Consider the following 21,226-nt stretch of genomic DNA (forward strand, 5'->3'; position numbering starts at 1 on the left):
GACCCATCTTAGAAAGGACTCTTACATCTGGCCTTACAGCATTAGTATTAAGTGCTATATATGTGAGCGCTATTATTATTCCCCATATAAAAATATGCATGGGAGGTGATCGCACTGGAATTCTAAACTTGCATTTAATTTTGGACCTTTCTTTTGTCCCAGGTTTTTTTCCCCCTTTCCTTTTCCTGTGCATGAAATAGACACAGTGAGTCAGCATTTGGAAGCAGAAAGTACTCGAAACTAGGCTTTTTTCTGGGAAGAGAGTCCAGACCTTCATCAAATTCTCAAAAGGAACTGTGACCCTAAAACGTTAAAGTCAGCACTCAGGGCCCATGCTCCTTTTCAGATGTAAATTCATAAACTTTGTTTGTCATACTTCGCTCACCCCTATAGCCCTGTCAGATGCCAAATGGAAATTACAGAGGTCTCTATTTGAGACATGTTTAATATAATTATTTTCACTCTGTATTTATTCCATAAATATTTATTGAGCTTTAAAATATCTACAGACTTGGTTATAAGTTCAAGGCCCGTCTGACTTTTGAATTCAGCTTCTTTGTCTTTCTCACTAGTGTAGTAACGGCCAGGGTGTTAACCTTGGCTGCATAACACTTTGAACTTATCAAAATGTGTTCCCACATGATGAGCTCAGTTTATCATGGGATATGTCCTGTAGCTTCCCAAAATGCCTACACTTAGAAGTCTTCTTCCAAAGAAGGGGAAAGTGGCAGAACATGATACTGTAGGCAGAGGGTAATTTTTTTTATTAATATATAATGTATTTTTGCTTCAGGGGTACAGATCTGTGAATCATCAGTCTTAACACAATTCACGGCACTCACCATAGCATGTATCCTCCCCAATGTCCATAACCCAACTACCCCATCCCTCCAGCAACCCTCAGTTTGTTTCCTGAGATTAAGAGTCTCTTGTGATTTGTCTCCCTTTCTGGTCCCATCTTGTTTCATTTTTTTCCCTCCATTCTCCCCACAAGATCATATGATCAGAGAGATCATATGATAATTGTCTTTTTCTGATTGACTTATTTCACTTAGCATAATACCCTCTAGTTCCATCTACGTCGTCGCAAATGGCAAGATTTTGGGGGTTTTGATGGCTGCATAGTATTCCATTGTATATATAGACCACATCTTCTTTATCCATTCATCTGTTGACGGACATCTAGGCTCTTTCCATAGTTTGGCTATTGTGCACATTGCTACTATAAACATTCGGGTGCACGTGCCCCTTCAGATCACTACATTTATATCTTTAGAGTAGATACCCAGTAGTCTACTCTCTGGGTCATAGGGTAGCTCTATTTTCAACTTTTTGAGGAACCTCCATACTATTTTCCACAGTGACAGCACCAGCTTGCATTCCCACCAGCAGTGTAGGAAGGTTCCCCTTTCTCCACATCCTCACCAACATCTGTCTTGTTAATTTTAGCCATCCTGACTGGTGTCAGGTGATATCTCATTGTGGTTTTGATTTGTATTTCCCTGATGCTGAGTGATGTTAAACACTTTTTCACATGTCTGTTGGCCATCTGGATGTCTTTTTTGCAGAGATGTTTGTTCATGTCTTCTGCCCATTTCTTGATTAGATTATTTGTTCTTTGGGTGTTGAGTTTGATGATTTCTTTATGGATTTTGGATACTATAGGTAGATGGTAATTTGTGCTGATTATATGTGAGCATACAGGCTTCCTTCCCAGACTTCTTCTGCTGAGGATGGATGGATGCCGCCCCTCCCGCAGCTCCACCTGGCCCATCTCAGAGCAGAAAAAGAGAGAGAATGAGGATGAAGAAGAGTGTGGAGCTCTGTTACTTCAGTGTTGTTCAGGGTGGGCCCCCATGACTTTTGAAAGACAGCAGTAGTCATTCCTGCCCTTGATAGTGACCTCAGAGTTCTGGGGAGTGAACAACTTAATTCCCAACAACTTTCTGTTTACCCTCTTAAGAAAAAGCAGTGTGTTGAAGAGAAAAGTGGAAGAGAGTCCCTGTAGAGGGGTTAGCATGGGAGCCAGACACCAGGGTTGTCTCACGGTCTGTTGCTCACGGTCTGTTGCTGGGGGAACTGGGCAAGTCAGTTCTATGCCCTGGGCTCTTGTTTTCTCTTCAGCAAAATGGTAGGCTAGCCCTAATGGTCTGAAAGCCTCCTGTAGTATGAGACTTTCTTGGTATGGGCTTAGCCTTACCTAGAGTTAGCCAAACTGAAAAGCGCAGAGTTCCCAAGATTGTCCTCACTTCTGACATCAACTGCAAATGGTGGGCGGAGGGGGGAGGGGTTTCCAAAGCTATCCTCCATCTCAATAATTTGCTAGGATTCATAGAACTCACAGAATGTTATTATATTTTGTTTACAGTTTATTATAAGGAAAGGATACAGGTTAAAGGTAGGCAAAGGATGAGCAACAGGGTAGCTCAGTCAGTTAAGTGTCTGACCCTTGATTTTGGCTCAGATCATAATTTCAGGATCATGAGATTGAATCCAAGCATCAGGGAGTGGAGCAGGAGGGGGAGTCTGCTCGGGATTCTCTCTCCCTCTTCTTTTGTCCCTCCCTACCCCTGCACGTGTGCGCGTGCGCGCGCTCTCTCGCTCTCTCTCAATAAATAAATAAATAAATATATATATATATATATATATTTATTTATTTATTTATTTATTTATATTTAAGGCAGCCAAAGGAACAGATACATAGGACAGAGTCAGGGAGGGTTCCAAACTCAGAATTTGTCTTCAGGACACATTAACCTCCCTCCACTGATGTATGATAACACAGAGTATGCTAACCAGGGAAGCTTAACTAACCCTGGTATTCGGAGTTTTTATTGGAGTTCAATTATATAAGCATGATTGATTGATTAATCAATTGCCCATACGGTTGAACTCCATCACCAGGTCAACCTATAGCTTATGGCCCAAATCCTCCACCCTAAATCACACGGTCTTTCTGGTGTGGCCAGCCTGGCAGTTAAACTGCTAAACGTGGCCACCCCCACTCTAAACAAAGACATTGCTATCAGGTCTGACATACATTACTTCCCAGAAGCCTGGAGCAAAAGCCAGGCCTCTCTTTGGACAAGACCAAATTTTTATAAGCATCCTAGATTTATTGTTCATTAAGATTCCCTCCTGATAGATCTTCACTGTTAAGCGAACACACATTGACTCTTTTATTCTTTCAAAAAGTCTTTAGAGTAACTAATCTGTGCCAGGCACTGTTGTAGGTGCCAGATAGAGAGCAAAGGACAAAAACATTCCTGTCTCCCTGGAAATTGGGTTCTACTGACATAAGAACCAAGGCCAAATCAATAGGTACTGTCAGGCAACAGTTCAGGGAGGGAGAGGACTGGGAGGGAGGGGTGCTATTTAATTTTATTTTCTATGGTGAGAGAAGGAATCTCACAAAAATGGTCCTGGAGCTGACACTGGAATGAAGTCAAGCATGGAGCTCTGCTGTTGTCTGAGGGAAGGCACAGGATCGAGAGGAGAGCTGATGAGGAGGTCCTGGGGTGGGAGTGCTCTTCCTGGTGTGTCTGGCAAACAGTAAGGACACCACCATGTCTCTGTGGGAGACGCAGGGAAGGGAGTTGAAACAAGAGTTGGTGGTGATTCAGGTAAAGAACAGGGAGAGAAAAAAATAAAAGGATAGGGCTAGAGTTGGAGCCAAATCTTTCCAGCATTTTAAGAAAGTTTTACTCTGAATGTGTAGGAAGCCAATAAAGGGCTTTGAGCAGAAAAGTGACATGAAGTGATTTGCATTTAAAAGGACCATTCTGCCCGCTGCATAGAAACCATTCTGTAGGGGGCAAGGGAGGGATCACAGGCTTCTTAGAGTCTTGAAACAATCATGGTGATGGGAGATGGTAGTTGGCACATGGTAGCAGCCGAGGAGGTAGTGAGAAGTGGTGGGTTCTGGATGTGTTTTGAAGTTAGAGCTGGCAGGAGTTGCAGATGGACTGAAAGGATGTGGGAAATGAGAGAGGAACCAAGCAACAGGAAGGGGGAGCAGGGATGAGGGAGCACTAGGGACTGAGGTGCCACATCTGCTGTGAGTGATACTAGTGTGGCGGTCAGAGGAGAGACTGGTACTCAAAATCCAAGTCATCGTGTGAGAGGTAAGCCATGAGACTGGAGGAGGTCCTGTGAGACGGGACTGTGAATGGAGAAATCCAAGAACTTAGGCCTCTAGGGTGCTTGTACGTTTAGCCATCAAGGAGTGAGGAGGAACCCGCACATGCCCTGGAGGAGGAACGTGCACTGAGGTAGCAGGAGGATGGGGCAAGAGTGGTGCCCAGGAAATCAGTGAGGAGAGTGTTAGGAAGGAGGAAGAGCTCAGCTGCACACACAAAACTGTACACATGTGTGTGTGTGTGAAAGGTAATGGTGTATCTAATTTAGCAAGTCTTCAGAAATTAATCCATTGAGGATGGGACCACAAAATTCTACTCTAATTCAATCTAAAACAATGAATTGTTCTCAGTCAGATTCCTATCACTGTATCTTTACCTTTCTCCACCTTTAGTGGCCGTGGGAGAGTCCAGAGAGTCAGCCGTGGAAATCCTTTTTTTGGAAGTGACATCTGGCAATGTGGCTTCTTCTTCTAGCTGGAATTGAAGCCATAGGCTCGAACTAAACGAGTGATAACTGTACTGAATTACACCTTTCTTCTATTATATATTGTTTTATAGTGTCATTTTAGCACTTTCAGAATCGGGTTTTTTTCCTCTATTAGACTAGTTTACTGGTTGTAGGAGGAAATGTGGATTGAGTTCAATTATACTGTTCCGTTTAACATATATGTGTGTGTGTGTATATATGTGTGTGCATGTGTTTATTTTTTTCCATATTCAGTTGGTATTACTTGAACATAGTCGTGAAGCCTGTTATATTCATGTTGCTTAGTTCGGTTTTAGCATGACAATCTTGTTCAAGTCTTTAATAGATAAAAAAATCTCTCTTAGAAAAAATATAATAAAACCCATTTTGTGAATGGGATGAACTTTTTTTCCCCCCTGAGATTTTCTTTATTTATTTGAGAGAGAGCGAGCGAGCAGGAGCTGGGGAGGACTAGAGGGTAAAGTAGACTCTCTGCTGACCAGATAGCCCAGCATGGGACCAGATCACAGGACCCTGGGATCACGGCCTGAGCTGAAGGCAGAGGCTTAACTGAATGAGCCACCCAGGCACCTCGAATGGCACTTTTTGGAAAAGTTCCTCTGTACCTGTGCTGCCGCCACTACACACATGGGGTTATTGAGCCCTAGAAATGTGGCTAGCTCTGAGAGATACCGTATGTGTAAAATATGCAGCAGATTTCAGAGACTTGGGATTGAAAAAAAAAGTATAAATAGGTCAGTAATAATTTTATATTGATTATATGTTGATATCATAATATTTCTGATAGACTAAAGAAAATATCTTCTTTTCCCAAAAGCCTTCTAAAGCATTTTTAAAATATTATCAAAATTATTTTATCTGCTTCTTTTCACTTGCTAATGTAGTAGGTTAAAAATTTTACGAGCATGGCCTGCATTACATTTCTATCGGACAGGGTTGTCGTTCTGTGCCTTTGGTAGCCTATACATTTATATTGTGTCCTAATTACCTCCTGAGCAGAAAATGACTATTGACCTTTCCCATACAAGGTTTCATCCAAAAAAGCGTTTCATAACATTAAAAAAAAAAAAACTTTAGGGATACCTGGGTGGCTCAGTCAGTGAAGTATCCAACTCTTGATTTCAGCTCATGTCATGGTCTCAGGCTTGTGAGGTCAAGCCCCAGGGCTCTGCACTGGGCATAGAGTCTGCTTTAGATTCTCTCTCCATCCCTCTGCCCCTCCCCACCTTAAAAATATTTTTAAAATATTCTTATTATAAAAATAATACTTGTTCTAAATTTTCTTTGACAAAAATATGAACAACAAAGATGACCACACATAATCACTGCACAGTATTTTTATATATGGATTTTGACATACACACACTTTTTTTAATCAAGAAAGGGGAAACCAGAATATGCTGTTTTTTGACTTTTTAAAATAATATAACATAAATATCTATCCTTATCATTACATACCCTTACATTTTTTTGTACTCATAATAGACTGAAGAACATGACCTACTCCAAGAAGTAACAGTGGCTTTTGATAGCAGAGATTTTTTTTTAATCCTTAGTAACAGCTTTACTGAGATCCTATACCATAAAAATTCACTTTTAAAAAGCATACTGAAATTCAGTGGTGTTACTATATTCAGAGTTGTGCAACTGTTACCCTTATCTAACTTAGAACTTTTTTCATCACCCCAAAAAGAAACCCCCAAATCCATAAACATACACTCCCATCCCCCGACCCAGCCCCTGGCAACCTCATCTTTCTGTCTCTGTGGATTTGCCCATTCTGAACATTTCCCATAAATAGAATCACCTAATATGTAGTGACATAACGTGTAGTCTTCTGTGACTGGCTTCTCCCAATTAGTGTGTTTCAAGGTTGATCCATGTTTTAGCATGTGCCAGTACGTCATTCCTTCCTATAGCAGAAGGATAATCCATTGTATGGATAGATCACATTTCATCCATGTTCACCTGACGAGCATTTGGGTTGTTTCCACTTTGGAGCTTTTGTGGGCCACAGTCACGAATATTCAGGTACAGGTTTTGGCGTGAAGACGGGTTTTCAATTCTATTGTGTATATACCTAGAAGGGAAACTACTGGGTCATATGGGCTGCTTTAACATTTTGAGGAACTGTCAGACTATTTGTGGCTGTCCCATTATACAACCCCACAAGCAGTGTGCGAAGGTTCCCATTTTGCCACAACCTCACCAACACAGTAGTAAGTGGGTTTCAAGTGGGAGGCTATTGTTCATTTCTAAGAGACAAACCGGAATCTAGCAAAGCGTGATTTCAGTACTGTGGTCTCAGCCCACCCCAACACACACACACACACACACACACACACACGTGTACACACACATCTGCGTGTATGCAGTACCAGGCTCCTTTTTGTTTGACTATGGTTATTTATCTCTATCACTTTCAGTGAAATGGTGGTTATAATAGTACTTTCCTTTTAAGGGCTGCTGTTAGAATTAAATGAGATAATGCTGGTAAAACCCTTTGCACCTGGTACATAATATATGCTCAAACAAGTGTTAGCTACTAATGTTTTATCAATGGCCTAGTACTTTCCCATTGTTTGCACACACCATAATTTGCCTAGCCAATTCTGTTGGACATTTGGGTTGTTTTCAGTCTTCCGTGATTCTAAACAATGCTCTGAGAAATAACCTTATGGGGGCATCTGGGTGGCTCAGTGGGTTAAGCCTCTGCCTTCAGCTCCCGTCATGATCTCAGGATCTGGGATGGAGTCCCACATTGGGCTCTCTGCTCAGCAGGGAGCTTGCTTTCCCCTCTCTCTCTCTCTACCTGCCTCTCTACCTACTTGTGATTTCTCTCTCTCTGTCAAATAAATAAATACAATCTTTAAAAAAAAAAAAAAAGAAAGAAACTTATGGCGAGTTTTTTGTCTACATCTATGATGATTTTCTTAGGATATATTCTGTAAGTGTTATTGCTTGGTGCCTCTTAAAGAAATTTGAAAGATAATTCCCAATATATATTCTCATTTAAATTATATGAAATTTTATTTTGAGAAATGTCATCAGAAACTAGATAATACCCCTTGGGTATTGCCGAAGGGGTTTTGTAAATCCTCACCATATACCGAATAAATATAAAGCAAATTGAAACTATTCAGCCTAGCTAAATTTAACTCTAAAACCACTGAGTGAGAAAAGGTACAAGAGGATATTTTCTCTCAGACTCTCAGATCTGGACTCTTAGATTTTTCTTCTTCTCTCATTGTATTCATATCCTAACATGACACTTGGAAGAGTTATCTATGAAACCAGGCAGAGTGGATGTCTTTGTTTTGCATTTAGGCAAATCCAGAACAAAAGTAAGGAGACAGTGGAGCTTGAACACTAGAAAAGGACGATTCATTGAGAATGGGCATGCACTTGACATTCCTTATGTTGTCAGGGCCCTTATGGGGCAGTCTCTTCCAGGTCTACCAGAGCAATAGCACATCCAGCCGGGAAGGGATCTAACAAAGGCATCGGGTTTCCTCTGATGGATATGGGAAAGCTTCATGGTAAAGGTAGGATTTGAAGAGTCATTTAACATGATGGCTCAAGTGTGGTTGGATGGTGGGATGCTCTGGAATTTGACACAGTTTGGGAGATTAAATGCTGAGAATTGGAAGGAACTTTGCATAGATTACAGGATGGTACGGTGGCAACTATTGCATTTCTACTGATGTGCTGCTAACTGTTTAAAAATCGACTCTCCAAGCAAACAAAAACCCGAAAGCCCTGATTTATAAAGGGCTTTTAAAAATTTTCCATGATATAAATATCCAACTGTAGCATATTTCAGATTCTAAGCTACCAACGTGATGTCCCTCACAGCAGAGCTGGAAATAGATGTGTATAATCGGCACGTTCGGCTCTCAATAGCCAGTCCATGGCAGCTCCAGCGTCCACAGTTTCTTTGCATAAATTACTGTACTTGGATAACTGAAGGAGCATTTTACTCTGTGAAATCCATTAAGTATGCAGAATCTGGATTTAATACAACATTTTAAGAGTGAGATGTTTTGATTTCTTTTCCCAGGTTAAATGCCATGTTAAATGTTCACTCGTGTGGTGCATTACACGTTCTAGTGACATGCACAAAAAGGAATGGCGAAGCTTGCTGGAAACTCAGGAGATTACCCACTGAGCAGTCAACACATAAACCAGAGGGACAGTCGTGCATTCGGTGCTTAGTGATGTTAGAGAGGGATTTCGGAGGAGTCCACAATAGAGAAACATGATCAGGTCTGCACGTAGAGAGGGTCATCCTAATTCCACAGGATTTGATGGCTTCTAAAGGACTTTTTGCAGGATGGTAAAGTTTTATGTATCCAGTTTCTAGATTGCCAGTAGGACAGACCGATAGGGAGTAAAACTCCAGTTTCTAAGTCACTTGTATTCACATAAATGATCTACTTGTAGTTCATCTGTCCCATTCTCTACTGGTGGAGGTACACAGGAGCCACGGCTGGGGGGGGACTGACATTTTAGTGCTGAGCAATTAGGATGCTCTGAAGCCACCCAGCAACACTCTCAAGTAGTTTCTATTATTTTCTTCTATTTCGCAAACACAGAGGCCCAGAGATGTTAAATTGCTTGCCAAAGGTCAAGAAATTCACAAATGCCTGAGCTGGGACAAACCAGGACTGTCTCTGACCCCTAAAGCCTATATTAAGAATCTCCAGACTGGCTTAGGTCAAGGTTTTAATAAAATTGTAGCTATTTAATGGGTTAATTGAACGGGATGACCTGCAAGGTTCCAGTGTGGGCAGCACTGACCTAACTGGGGTGAAGGTGGATGGCAGTGTTGGGGGAGGGGCCATGACAAGGGTGATAAAAAAAGAATGTGTCTACGTGCCATCATGCTGAATTGTGTAACTTAAGAAGCCTGTGTATATGTAATTGGCCTTTTTGTGTGTGTAAGTACAAGCCTGGATTGGGTCAGTCTTTCAGAGTGTCCTCTGCTGCCCCTCTTGTAGCTTATGACTTCCTTTCCATCAACTGTAAATTAGACACTAAGTGCCACGACAGCAGAAGCTGACTATACACTTTATGCACGGGTCTTGCTGAGTCTTCAGTCCTGTCCTGGTGGCTGACATAGTAGGTGCTTCAATATTTGTTTGTTATCGGTAGTGGCGATGATAGTAAATATTCAACAAGTCATAGTAGTATCTTCTTTCCAGGATTATTCAATATACTATCTCATTCAATCCACACAATAACTCTATGAAGTAGATACTATTCTTCCCCCTAATGTAGAGGTTTAAAAAATGTCTCAGGGGAATCTTGTGACTTACTCAAGGACACAATAGTGTCAGAAAATCAGCTGTGCTCGATAATCAGAGCCTTAGCATTTAGTGTTACGCGATAGTCTGTTGATTTATAATGCATTTGTTGTATTTCTAAGGAAGTTCATTTTATCAAAAGGAGAAGATAGAATTTCAGTTCTGTGATGAGAGGGACTCTGTTTTAACTGTATCCCCAGCCCAAGAATAATTCTTGGCATATATTAAGCACTCAGTAAATATTCTTGGTACATATGCATACAGAAATGAGTAAGACAATTATTTCAATTGTAATAAACTTAGAAACTAGAAAGTTACTGGCTCACAACAGGTTTTGTTGGGTGGGGGGCAGGTTGGCAGGAATTTTAATAAGGATTGAGCTAGCAAACCTAAATATTACAAATATTTGTAATACTGAGCACATCAGTAATTTATTCATTCATTGAAGAAATATTTGTCTATTCAGCAAAGATAACTGAGTACCTACTAAGTGCCAGACATTTAATATCAGAGATACAGAAGGAATGGTTTATGATGATAAGATAACAACTATTACAAAATTCAGTGAGCCATGAAGAACAACAACAACAACAAAAAGATGTAGAGACAAAATTCTAGAGGAAGAGACTATGGTATGGTCAGATGATGCCTCAGGGAAGCAGAGACGGTTGAGCTGAGATGCTGAAGAATGTCAAGAACATGAGGAAAGAGCATCGGTTGGCATGTACATATCTCAAAGGCTTTTGGAAAGAACTTGACATGCTGAGACATAGAAAGAAGGTCAACAGGTTTTCTGAGAAATGGTCTCTATGGTCCTCTTACCACCACAGGATTGCACAGGGTTCTTTCATCCCCTGACCTCTTTCCTACATGTCATTGTGTTCAAGCACAAAGCCAACAGCCTTATTTTTCTTGGTTTTGGTGCAGGACCTGTCTCCCCATTGCTCGCAGTAGGAAAGAGTGGTCCACAAGGTTGAAACTTTGCAATCTCCTTACCCATGATGTATCTGTGTTGCCTGTACTGTTGAATATATGCAGGAGGGATGCTGCAGGAAACGTGAAAGGGAAAATTTAGTAAAACCCAGAAACTCAATCTATGGAGGGGACATTTCTCCCATTGGTTACAGTGGAAAATTCCTCAAGCACAGCCTGGCCACTGAGCCTGGGCTTACCCACTTCATCATGCAGCTTGGTTCCAATCTAGCCCACCTTCCAGGAAGATAAGGGGAGGATTTCCAAATACGATTCCAAGGTCTCCTGTCACAAGTTAAGGTTATTTCGAAGGAAAGCAAAATGTCTTCTTACCACTTTGAGAGGAACTTAGTTTTTCTCCCCTCTGCCCACCCTTCCTCATTTTGCTTAACAGCAAGGGAAGCTGAACTGTGTAACTACAGATGAGCTGACCACCGGAGACTTGGTGAGGGATACAGCTCATTGTGTGGAAGAGTCAGCCGTGAACTGATGGCGAGTGAATTACATCCGTTACCAGAATTTCATTTGTGAACTTTGAACAAATAGTCAAACAAGTATGTTAAGACTTTTCACCATCAAACGAGAATCAAATGGAATTTGTTGTAAGCTGAACGTCCCTTAGAAATGATATCAAAGACTATTTCGACTCTCCTCCTCTCGCTTTCTGGAGATGGAATTAATGCCATTTCCCCTCTGCCGGAAGCATCCACTCTTTGTGGAAATCGGATGGCAATTCCCAACCTCAGTTAAAAACTTGTTTTCCCATTTTTTTTGAACTTCAAATACTTCTTAAATTGCATTAGCCGAAGCATTGTATGTATATAATTAACTCACAGGTCCCTCTAGGCTCATCTAGCTCAACTTGTGGAGCTTAACTGAGCAAGACGTCTGTTGATGTCTCTCCCTGCAGCGATGCCCACTGAGATGAATACCTTCTACAAGAGGAAAACGGGGAAATCGCTTTTCCAGTTTGGCTTTTTAGGGAGTTGGGTAGCTTCATAAATGATTTTATTGGTTTCATAAGGGTAGTGATCAAGTTTTCTTTTAAATACTGAATTTGCAATATGGGGAAACATCAGGGGTGAGAATTCTGCATATGCTTCCTAGGTGTAGTAGGGAGGCAGGTCTCTTTTTTCTGTTTATTGGGTCTTTGAAAGCGCTTCAGGGTAGCAGTGGCTCTCTGCGGGCACAGGGCTCCGGTGTCCCTTCCATGTTGGGAGGAAACGTACGCCGTTCCTACAGTGCTTGCTGTGTCTTCACAAGCAAGACCTTCAGGAGGGCCTGCTTCACTTGGTCCAAAACAAAATGCACAGGTATAGAGAAGGTGGACTTTTTCAGACTGACTATGTGGCCTGGCTTCATAACTCAACCCTCTTGCTTCCCTCTGCCTGCGTAGACACAGACGGCTAGAATAGGAAGGGGATGTTGACTCTGTCTGGAATGGAGAAGTCGTAGGTGGTCGCAGAAAAGTTCTGCTCCCCGTTCTATTCCTAGCCCAGGAAGCTTCAATTAGGCTATGGCAGCCCTTCTTCTCATTCTCTCCTCTCTGAGGCTTCAAACCCCAGGCCTCGCCGTTGAACTTTATCAAGGTACCGCATACCTCACCCAAGGGTGAGCGAAAGGGACCCGTCTCCCTGCGTAGCCCAGGGGACCCACTTCTCTTCGCGGTCCTGAAGCTCAGGTGTCCGGAGCAAGGCAGCGAGCTAGGGACTCTGGGGGCCCGCGTAAACGCCGCCCTTAGCCGCGTGGCACGGTTGGAGGGCGCTTGCCAGAGCGCCTCTCTGGTTTTCCCAGGAACCTGCCGGCTCGCTGCTTGCTGTCCAGGTGCCGGTTCGCGGCTGCGTGCGCCCCACTGCAGCAGAGAGCAGCCGCAGCCTCTGCCTCGGCCACCAGCGCTGCTGGGGAAGAGTCCTGGGGCTGCTGACGCGGTTGGGAGGAGCCTCGCCTTTAATGCACCAGCCGCCTCCAGCCTCCTTCTGCAGCAGCAGCAGCAGCAGCGGCAGCAGCTGCGAGTGCGCGCGTGTGGGTGTGAGGGTGAGTGCGCTGGCGCCGGCCGCAGCGCCCTGCCCAGCTCCCCGCCGCCTTCCTCGCCCCCGCCAGCCGGAGCCACCCTCCCGTGGGACCAGCACCCTGCTCCCGGCCGGCCCAGCCCGAATCCGGCCCCTGCCATCTCGCCACTGCAGCTCGGGTCCAGAAAGGCACCATTTTGTCGCGGCCGCCCGCTCTCCCAGGGGGAGGAGGGACCTTTTTTGCATTTTGGAGCGGCTGCCAACGTGGGGAACCTGTTGGGCATCTCCCCAGCGCCGCTTGTGAGCGCCTCCCGGGCTGCGGGCGGGCCCGGACCCCTCGGGGCACGGCGCATCTTGGCACCCGGAGGCAGCGGAGCCGGGCGCAGCATCCTCGCTGGGAATTGGAGCTGGAGTGAGCGCACCGCGGGAGGAGCCGCCGCAGCCTCGGAGATCCCGAGTGGAGGAGGTGACAGCTCCATTGCCGGGTTTTTATTTTTTTTCTCTCCGCCTCCCCGTCTCCTCCTCAGGCTCGGACCATGGTGCAGTCCCACCGGCTCCCCTGCCCCCCTCTCCTGTGAGACTGGCTGCGGGGAGGGATCATGGATACTTGTCTGCCGGCTTCTGGTTCCCACGCAAGTAAGCCTGCTGTCAATGGAGGAGGACATTGATACCCGCAAAATCAACAACAGTTTCCTGCGCGACCACAGCTATGCGACCGAAGGTAACGCCAGCCCCGCCGCATTCCGCCGCTGGGGCCGGGCGCAAGTTGCGGATCGCTGGGCTCGGCGGGCAGCCGGGCGCCGAGTGGCGGAGACTCCTCCCGGCCGGGGGCTGGGGCGGGGGCTCGGCCCGCGGGGGCAGCGGCCGGTGCGCCCCACATCCACCCGGGCTCCGCGAGGCGAGCCTGGCGTTCAGCAGCAGGTGGACCCGGCGCCCACGGGAGTTAAAATGGCCCTCGGGGAATCAGGCTTTGCAGGGTGGGGCTCCCGACTGGGAAAATGACCCCGTGAAGGCAGATGACCCCTCCCCCAAGACGTTTGCCGGGATCTTGGAGGGGCAGAGAAGAAAGGGCCCCAGTCGGATCCGAGGTCCTTCCCCCCATCCTGACGGAATGATGTGTCTCTCCGTGGCGGCAGGGAGGGCATGGTTTCATTTCCTGCCGGTCTATCACTCTGTCCAGGTTACCTGCTCAGACAATCAGAACCCCAAAAGACCCTTTGCAAAAGGGCGAGCCCTTCTTTCCTTGGAAGTGCATTAGCAAGAAATAAAAAGGTAGCTGGGGAGACGGCGTTCCAGCAGCGAGCGAACGAGTCTGACACGTGGGGCCAGCAATGCGATCATTGGGGCCTTTAAAATCACCATTATGAATTCTGCAGCAGTAGTTTCTGCTGAATCAACAGCCAGCAGAAAGCAAGAGGGTTCAGTAAGCCGAGCTTTGCCAAGAGGTGAAATTGTCGTGGCGCTCTCTCTCTCGCTCTCTCTCTCCGGGCTTGTTCTGACGTTAGCAGGCAAGCAGGGAAAGTCAGCAGGTGGAATCTCATTCTGCCTTTTGTGTGTGAATAGAGAGTAGAGGCATTTTTTTCAAATGCCAAAACTTTTGCATTTTTGCTTTCATTTTCTACCTGTAGGCCCTTATCCTTAACCACGCATATAAAGTGTTGCATTATCACGTTGTAACGTCCACGTGAGAAAATGTGTGTGAAAATGCTTGAGGAAAATAGTGCACGTATGATAATTTAAGACAATTCTCGGTACTCTTGGATACTAAAATTTTTATAATCTTTAATCAAATCAAGACTCATAGAAAACTGTGATGGGGTTGGGGTAGTAGAAAAGTTCAAACTCTGAAAGAGAAAAAAAGATACAATATGGGGGCAAAGGTGGCATCGTCTACAAACATCCCGGTAAGTTTTAGGTAATAAAGAATGCCCCGTGCTATTGAAAACAGATTCTTCATTTATCATCATTATTGGAGAGTGCCCAGCCTAATGAGTCCATGGTGCTAGACAGATTAAGCAGACCTGTATGAGCTCTGCCATTCAGGAGCTTAGAGACGGCTTTTAAGAGATGTTCAGCCTGTCCCTCCCCCAGACAGACACCATACTTGCCGAGTCTTTTCATTTGCAGGATGACAGGGTGGTTATAAGATGTTCCTTCTTAATCTCAGGTGCTTTGTCACTGACTCGGTTACCAGGTAGATTACGACTAGCTCCATGTCTGAGCATGTCATCCAAGAGAGAAGTCGGCCTTGGGTTTGTTGGTTTTTCCGGGTGATTCTTCTTTCTGTTTGTGACAACAAAGAAAGAGAGCCGCCTTCATGTTTTCTTCTAGATTGCATTATGCCTCCAAGCGCAGGCACAGGAAACTTACTGAGCTGGGAAGATGGGCAAATCGGGGCTGTGTGAATGGGAGTATCATCCCTAGAATGAAGGAGTAAATTAAAAAATGGAATTCCTTAGTTCTTTGGGGGCTCCAGGCACTACCCTGATCTTTGGTCCTTTCTTATGGCATTTTTGTAAACTCCGATTCTGGGTAAAATAACTGAGTTCGTATATTCAAAAAAGAGGCATGAGTTTATAGCAGACCGCTCTCGACAATCTTTCTGTCTGAATCAACCTCTCAGAATGTTCCGTCTCTCATATACACACACCACACTGGAAACTAAACAAAACCTTTATTTGCCTTCAGGCATCCTTACCTGATCTTATTGAAAGTCTGGGAGGAAGGGGAAAAAAATGCAACTCGGACAGAGTAAACAGCAGAAGTTGGGTACAGCAGGAAGTTCTCTATGGTCTTAATCTGTTCATTTAGGGAACATTCATGTGTGGCTGGCCACGGGAGCAAGAATCCATCCTCTCTCTTCTGCAGAATACCTTGAAAGTGCCAAGTACACCTTGAAATGTCACCAGATCAAAATATTATTTGTTTAAAATCCTCTTTGTTGAGGGCTTGCCTCAGAAGTACCTTTCTCCTTTATTGACTTCAATCCATTTTCTCTTAAACCTGACCTTAGTTTCTAGGTCCTTCTACAGACTTTGCTTTGCTTTTTGTCTTCCTTGATATTTGGGCATTTTTCTACCTGGCCAGATATGTCAAGGGTTTTGTTTGTTTGTTTGTTTGTTTTTCCTCCAAAATCTCCTTCACATTTATCTCTAAATTCTTCTTTGCTTTGCTTTGCTCAGATCATTCCACACTGCAGTATTCTATTTAAAGCTGAAAGGTTTTTGCTGTGTAGTTAGTGTGAAGGACTCTAAGCTCAATTTGCATTGTAAGTGGTAGCTGCAGGCAAGTTCAGCCAGCTAAGAGCAATGCAAATGCTAAAGGACACTTTTACCCAAGCTCTTCTCTCTTATTTTCTCTCCCTCTCCCCTCTCCTCCGCCCTTTCTCCCCCAGCAACACCCCCTCCTTCCGTCCCCTCCTTTGCCTACCCACCGCCCCCCCACCACCACAGGGAAGAAAAAGAACACATGATGTATATTTATTAAAGACATTTCCTATGAGTCTTCTTTTATTCTGAGCATCGAAGTTACCACCCTCCTCGATCTTTATCTTTTTTCCCTTTTTCAACTTATCATCTTGGAGCATCTTCTGTTTCTCATGTCATTGCCTAGCTTTTTGAATATAACATTTCAATATCTCCACGTCCTGCTAAGTGAATGCTATTAACATTTGCAAATAAGGAAAGTGGGCAACTGAGGCCCACAGATGTTGCTAATTTGTGAGGGTCACACAATGAGGGAAGAGCTTGCCTTCAAACTCAAGACCATTTGAAGCATGTGCTCTTCTGCTAAGAAATTCTGCACTGCCTCATTTTCCTTCCTTCAACCATTAGCTCCTGTTAGGAGGAAGACCACTATGGTGTTATCTTCATGTATAAATTGTATTCTTATCTGGGGTCAAATTCTTGGCAGGGATCATTTGAACTTGTGTATATGGGAGTAGATATGGCGAAAAGTGGGGTTGGAATGACTACAGAAATAAAGTCAACACAATGTTTTTACTGGCTTTTTCAGATATGGAACTCTGGGGGTCCTAACCAAGGCTTCATCTCTCAAATCTCTCTGATCTCTCAGTGGACTTCTTTATTTTCAGACTTAGAACTGACCAAAACCCTCTCTCCATTAGGGCAGTTTGAGAGTTGTATGCACTGATCTTCCCACTCTTCCGTGAGGCCACAGACAGAATAAATGTTTTTCCTAGCTGAGTTTACCGGAATGGCAATCCGGTTAGAAGAGGAAGTCAGAGAACATGTTTTTTGTTGTTTTGTTGTTGTTGTTTTTAAAGATTATATTTATTTATTTATTTGACAGAGAGAGAGACAGAGCGGGAACACAAGCAGGGGGAGTGGGAGAGGGGAGTCAGGCTCCTTGCTGGACAGGCAGCCCAACTCCGGCTCCATTCCAGGACCCTGAGATCATGACCTGAGCCTATGGCAGATGCTTAATGACAGCCATCCAGGCGCTCCGGGGGAACATGCTTTAAAATAACTACTCTGTTCTCAATTTCCTTAGCTATAAAATGGGAATAACAATAGAACCTGTGCCACAGCAAAAAAAATTAATACAGGGAAAGCACTCAAGACAGTGCCTAATGAAAAAGCCGGACCTCGGTAAATGACCTCAGTACAGTACAGGCACATTTGCATAGCAAACACGCATTTTCCTTGGATCCTGTCTTGACTGGGTATGGTCTTGAGGGGAATGGCTAGTGGAGATAGGAGAGAAGTCACTAAAACCTACCAGTCTCTTCTTTGTTAGAGAATCAGCCATGGATCTTGCCATTTAGTTACCTGCTTTAGTGTCCTTGCTGGTTACATTCTGGCAGTGAATAAGTTCATCTTCTCGCAGAGGCCTTTAAAAAACCTGTACTATTTACACATTAAAGGAAGAATGAATTTATTATTCCATGATTTATGATTATATTATTATTATTACATAATTATTGATTCATTCTGCCTTTAATTCCTTCAACAAATATTAGCTGACTTTCTGCAGAGGTGATCCAGCATGGTCCAATACAGACGTGGTATCAGGCTGGCGCAGGAGGCAGACGTTAAAGAATTTGGCAAATAAATATGTAATTACCAGTGGTGATAAGTGACATTCAGGAAAAGCACAGTGTGCCTCTAGATCATATATAAGGCAGGAATGTGGATCTAATTTAGTCTGGGGGACCAGAGGCAGCCTCTCTGAGAAAGTTTTAAGTTGGGAACTAAAGGATCAGTCAGAAATTAACAAGAGGTGAAGACAATTCAGGTAGAAGGGACAACAGGTATAAAGCCCAGAGATTTAAAATCGTATGACTGATTTGAAGAATAGAAAGTTGCCTGTGGAATATAGGGAACAAGAGGAAGAGTGATAAAAATTGGACCAGAACCTGCAGTTTACTCTGGAATGCACCAAAACCAGGAAAGATCCATGCTAGGATGAATGGATGGATAGATGGATGGATGAATGGATAGATACTTGATAAAACAAGTATGAAATGTTCATGGTAAAATTGAGGGGGGGTCCATCAGTGGATAGTGACTATATTTTTTTTTAATTTTGCTGACTATTTAAAATGTTTCATAATAAAATGTCACAAAAGAGAGACTGGAGAGGTGGTCAGAGACCAGATCATGTTGAGATTTGACCATAAGGAGTTTGGACTTTATCCAAAAATGGATCGAAAGCCATTAAAGGATTTTAATCGGGATGGTAATATGATCAGGTTTGTTTTTTCAAAGCTCAGTCTAGCTGCTATGCAGGGTGGGGTCAGAGGGCCGGGGAGGAAATGAATAGAGCAAAAGGGGAATAGTTAGAATGCCACAGCTGTACTCTAGGATGGTGGCAGTGATAGAAATGGAGAGAATTAGGTGACTCTGATACATCATAGAAGAAGGATGGATATAACTTACTTCATGTGATAGATAGGGCAGAGATAGAGAAGTAGATGGAGGTGAGTGTCAAGGACGACTCCCAGGACTTTGCCATGAGACTGGATGCATAACGGAACTTCTCACTGACACTGGAAAAAGACTTTGGAAATTGATTGGTCTGAGGGGGTGTGTGAGCCACTTAGCCTCACAGCAAGACCCTCAAGCAGTTAGATATCTGGGTCGGAAGGTCAGAAACAAGATCGAGACTAGATGTACAATTCGAGATGTCAGCAGCACATTAAAAGTATCTAAAGTCATGTGAATAGATGAGATGCCAAGAGAAAAGCACTCCAGGGCAGAACAAGGAAACTTAATTTGGCTTGGTACAAAGCAATTGTAACAAAAAGGACCCCACAATGGAATGCCTTGGTGTAAACCTAACTCATCACATGCTGAAATTATTCAGAGAGCACTATATGGCCATTTCTCAGCAATGGGGGTAGAATAAGAAGAGTCCAGTCTTGGGTGAGTTGAGTGGAGAGGGTCTCCAGACTTGAGTGAGATCTGTGTGATTTCTGAAAAGTTACAGCTTCCTAGGGGCACGGGAATAAAAGTGAGAAGGCAAAAGTCCCTGCTTCCTGTACCCCACCCCCATTTCACACACACTCAAGAGGGAAGCTAAGATGCGTGCAAGTAGGACCGGTACATGAAAATGGCTTTTGATATGAAGGGGCTGGAAAGGCAGTAGAAAAATAAAAGGAGATGGTGTCAGATGATGGAGAGCTGCCTTGTAGTTCCTTAAGTTGCTTTGATATTTGTATGCAAATGCCAGATCAGAATAGTACTTCCAATGCATATGGATGAATGTTTGAGTTCTCTGCCGGTCTCAGAAAAATCTGAAATGGAAGGTGGAAAGAAGCAGCCTTCTACTATTGTAAATGACCTTTCTGGGGATGGGAAATGTTCTGCTACCAAACATAATAACCAGAGTGCATTGAAAATCACTAGCGAGTATTCATTATTAGCATCCAGGTCCCCAGGGGCAATCTCTGGCCCTTTATGAGGGCTGGTCAGAAACATGCCAATGAACCTGGGGTGAATAATATTAGGCCAGTTCTGTCAAAATATTGGTAATGCTCAATGAAAAGAGCACAGCTGTAGACTGACATTCCTAGACTCTGGCATTTGCATTTACGAAGCAACCGAGGGCCCAATTTCAGCACTTAGCTGAGGGAAGAGAACTGAGGTTTCTCAAGCACTGTCTATCCCAGGCATTTTCCTAGGTGTTATGCATATGTGTACTCATTTAATCTCCTTCAACGACCACGAGAGAATGGTTGCATTCGTCTCATTTCTCAGACCAAGAAATTTCAAGCTTTGGAAAAACAAAGAAACTTATGGAAGGTCACATACTTGTAAGGGGTAAAACCAGCTTGTAAGCCATGACTGCCTGGACCTGAGGCACGTGCTCTTCTCCTACCCCTGCTGCCTCTGGTCAGGATTTAAAGTGGGGGGAAATGCAGGTTATATTCTCTCTTTTGCATTTATCCCCATGGTGCACATTCAGTGCGGCTGGACTGACTTTGTCCATCATTCTAGAAGGGCAGTGCCCTTGTCTGAGCCTTCACCATTGTCCCACAGGAAGGAAGTTGAACTTTTCCACCCAATGCCAGGATCCTTAGTTGACCTTCTCCTCTAGATGTATTCTACTCTATAAGGAAAGAAGGAAAATATTTATGGAATTGAGCAAATTGTGAGAATTAGCTAGGTTTTTATGCATTAGTCCATGTCCCTCCCCCTTAGCATAGGATGTCAACAGTGCAGTTTCCAGGCTGTGCTGGGATGGCTCCCCTGGACCTTTGGGGCACCCATTCTCCAAAAATGGTAGCAACTCCTGTAGTTGGCTCAGGCAACAAAAGGAATGGGTAGAAGAAGGTACGTGATGGCAGTTATCCTTTTCATATAAATGCAGAGGTGTGTGAGGCCTCGTTTTTGGCCAGAAAGACTCGCCCATGCTGTTGGCCTTGTCCCCCATTAAGGAGATTGCTTTCACCAAACTTGTCATCTTTACCATCAATCTGCCTTCTTTTGCCTTTCCAACAGAACTCTAGAATCAGGCTGAAAATCCAAATAGACCAGATCTGACATAGCTATCTCATTGGGAGCATATTGTTTTTACAAAACCACTAGGAACCTTATTTCAAGTGACCCAGGAACCCTTGAATTCTTATGCTCCAAGTTCACTGTGGGAAGAGTGGGAAATGATGATGGTAGGAGCCGCATGTATGAAATCCACAGAAAACTCATTAGTATTAATTTTGGAGAAGGGGTCATGGTAATGGAAAGTGATAGGTGTGTAGGGGGGTTGTCTTTGCTTGGAAAGAAAGAGACCTGATAGCTTCCAGCAAATGTAGAGACATGAAGGGGACTCTGTGGGTAAGGAGCAAAAAAA

The 21,226-nt window shown here is 44.0% G+C and overlaps 1 protein-coding gene across 6 annotated transcripts in view; it reads left to right on the top strand.

Annotated features, from left to right (window-relative positions):
- Positions 1–21,226, top strand: part of PPP2R2B (protein phosphatase 2 regulatory subunit Bbeta) — a 453,354-nt gene that overhangs the window by 166,399 nt on the left and 265,729 nt on the right. For 2 of the 6 annotated variants that reach the window (XM_046000715.1, XM_046000714.1), the window contains one exon: positions 13,441–13,634. The exons of 2 other annotated variants lie outside the window; for them this stretch is intronic. In XM_046000715.1, the coding sequence (XP_045856671.1) occupies positions 13,441–13,634 (194 nt within the window). 2 more of the 6 variants (XM_046000720.1, XM_046000717.1) reach the window with 2 other exon arrangements.

This window comes from Meles meles, chromosome 3 (genome assembly GCF_922984935.1).
Source record: "Meles meles chromosome 3, mMelMel3.1 paternal haplotype, whole genome shotgun sequence".
NCBI classification, from domain to species: Eukaryota; Metazoa; Chordata; class Mammalia; order Carnivora; family Mustelidae; genus Meles; species Meles meles.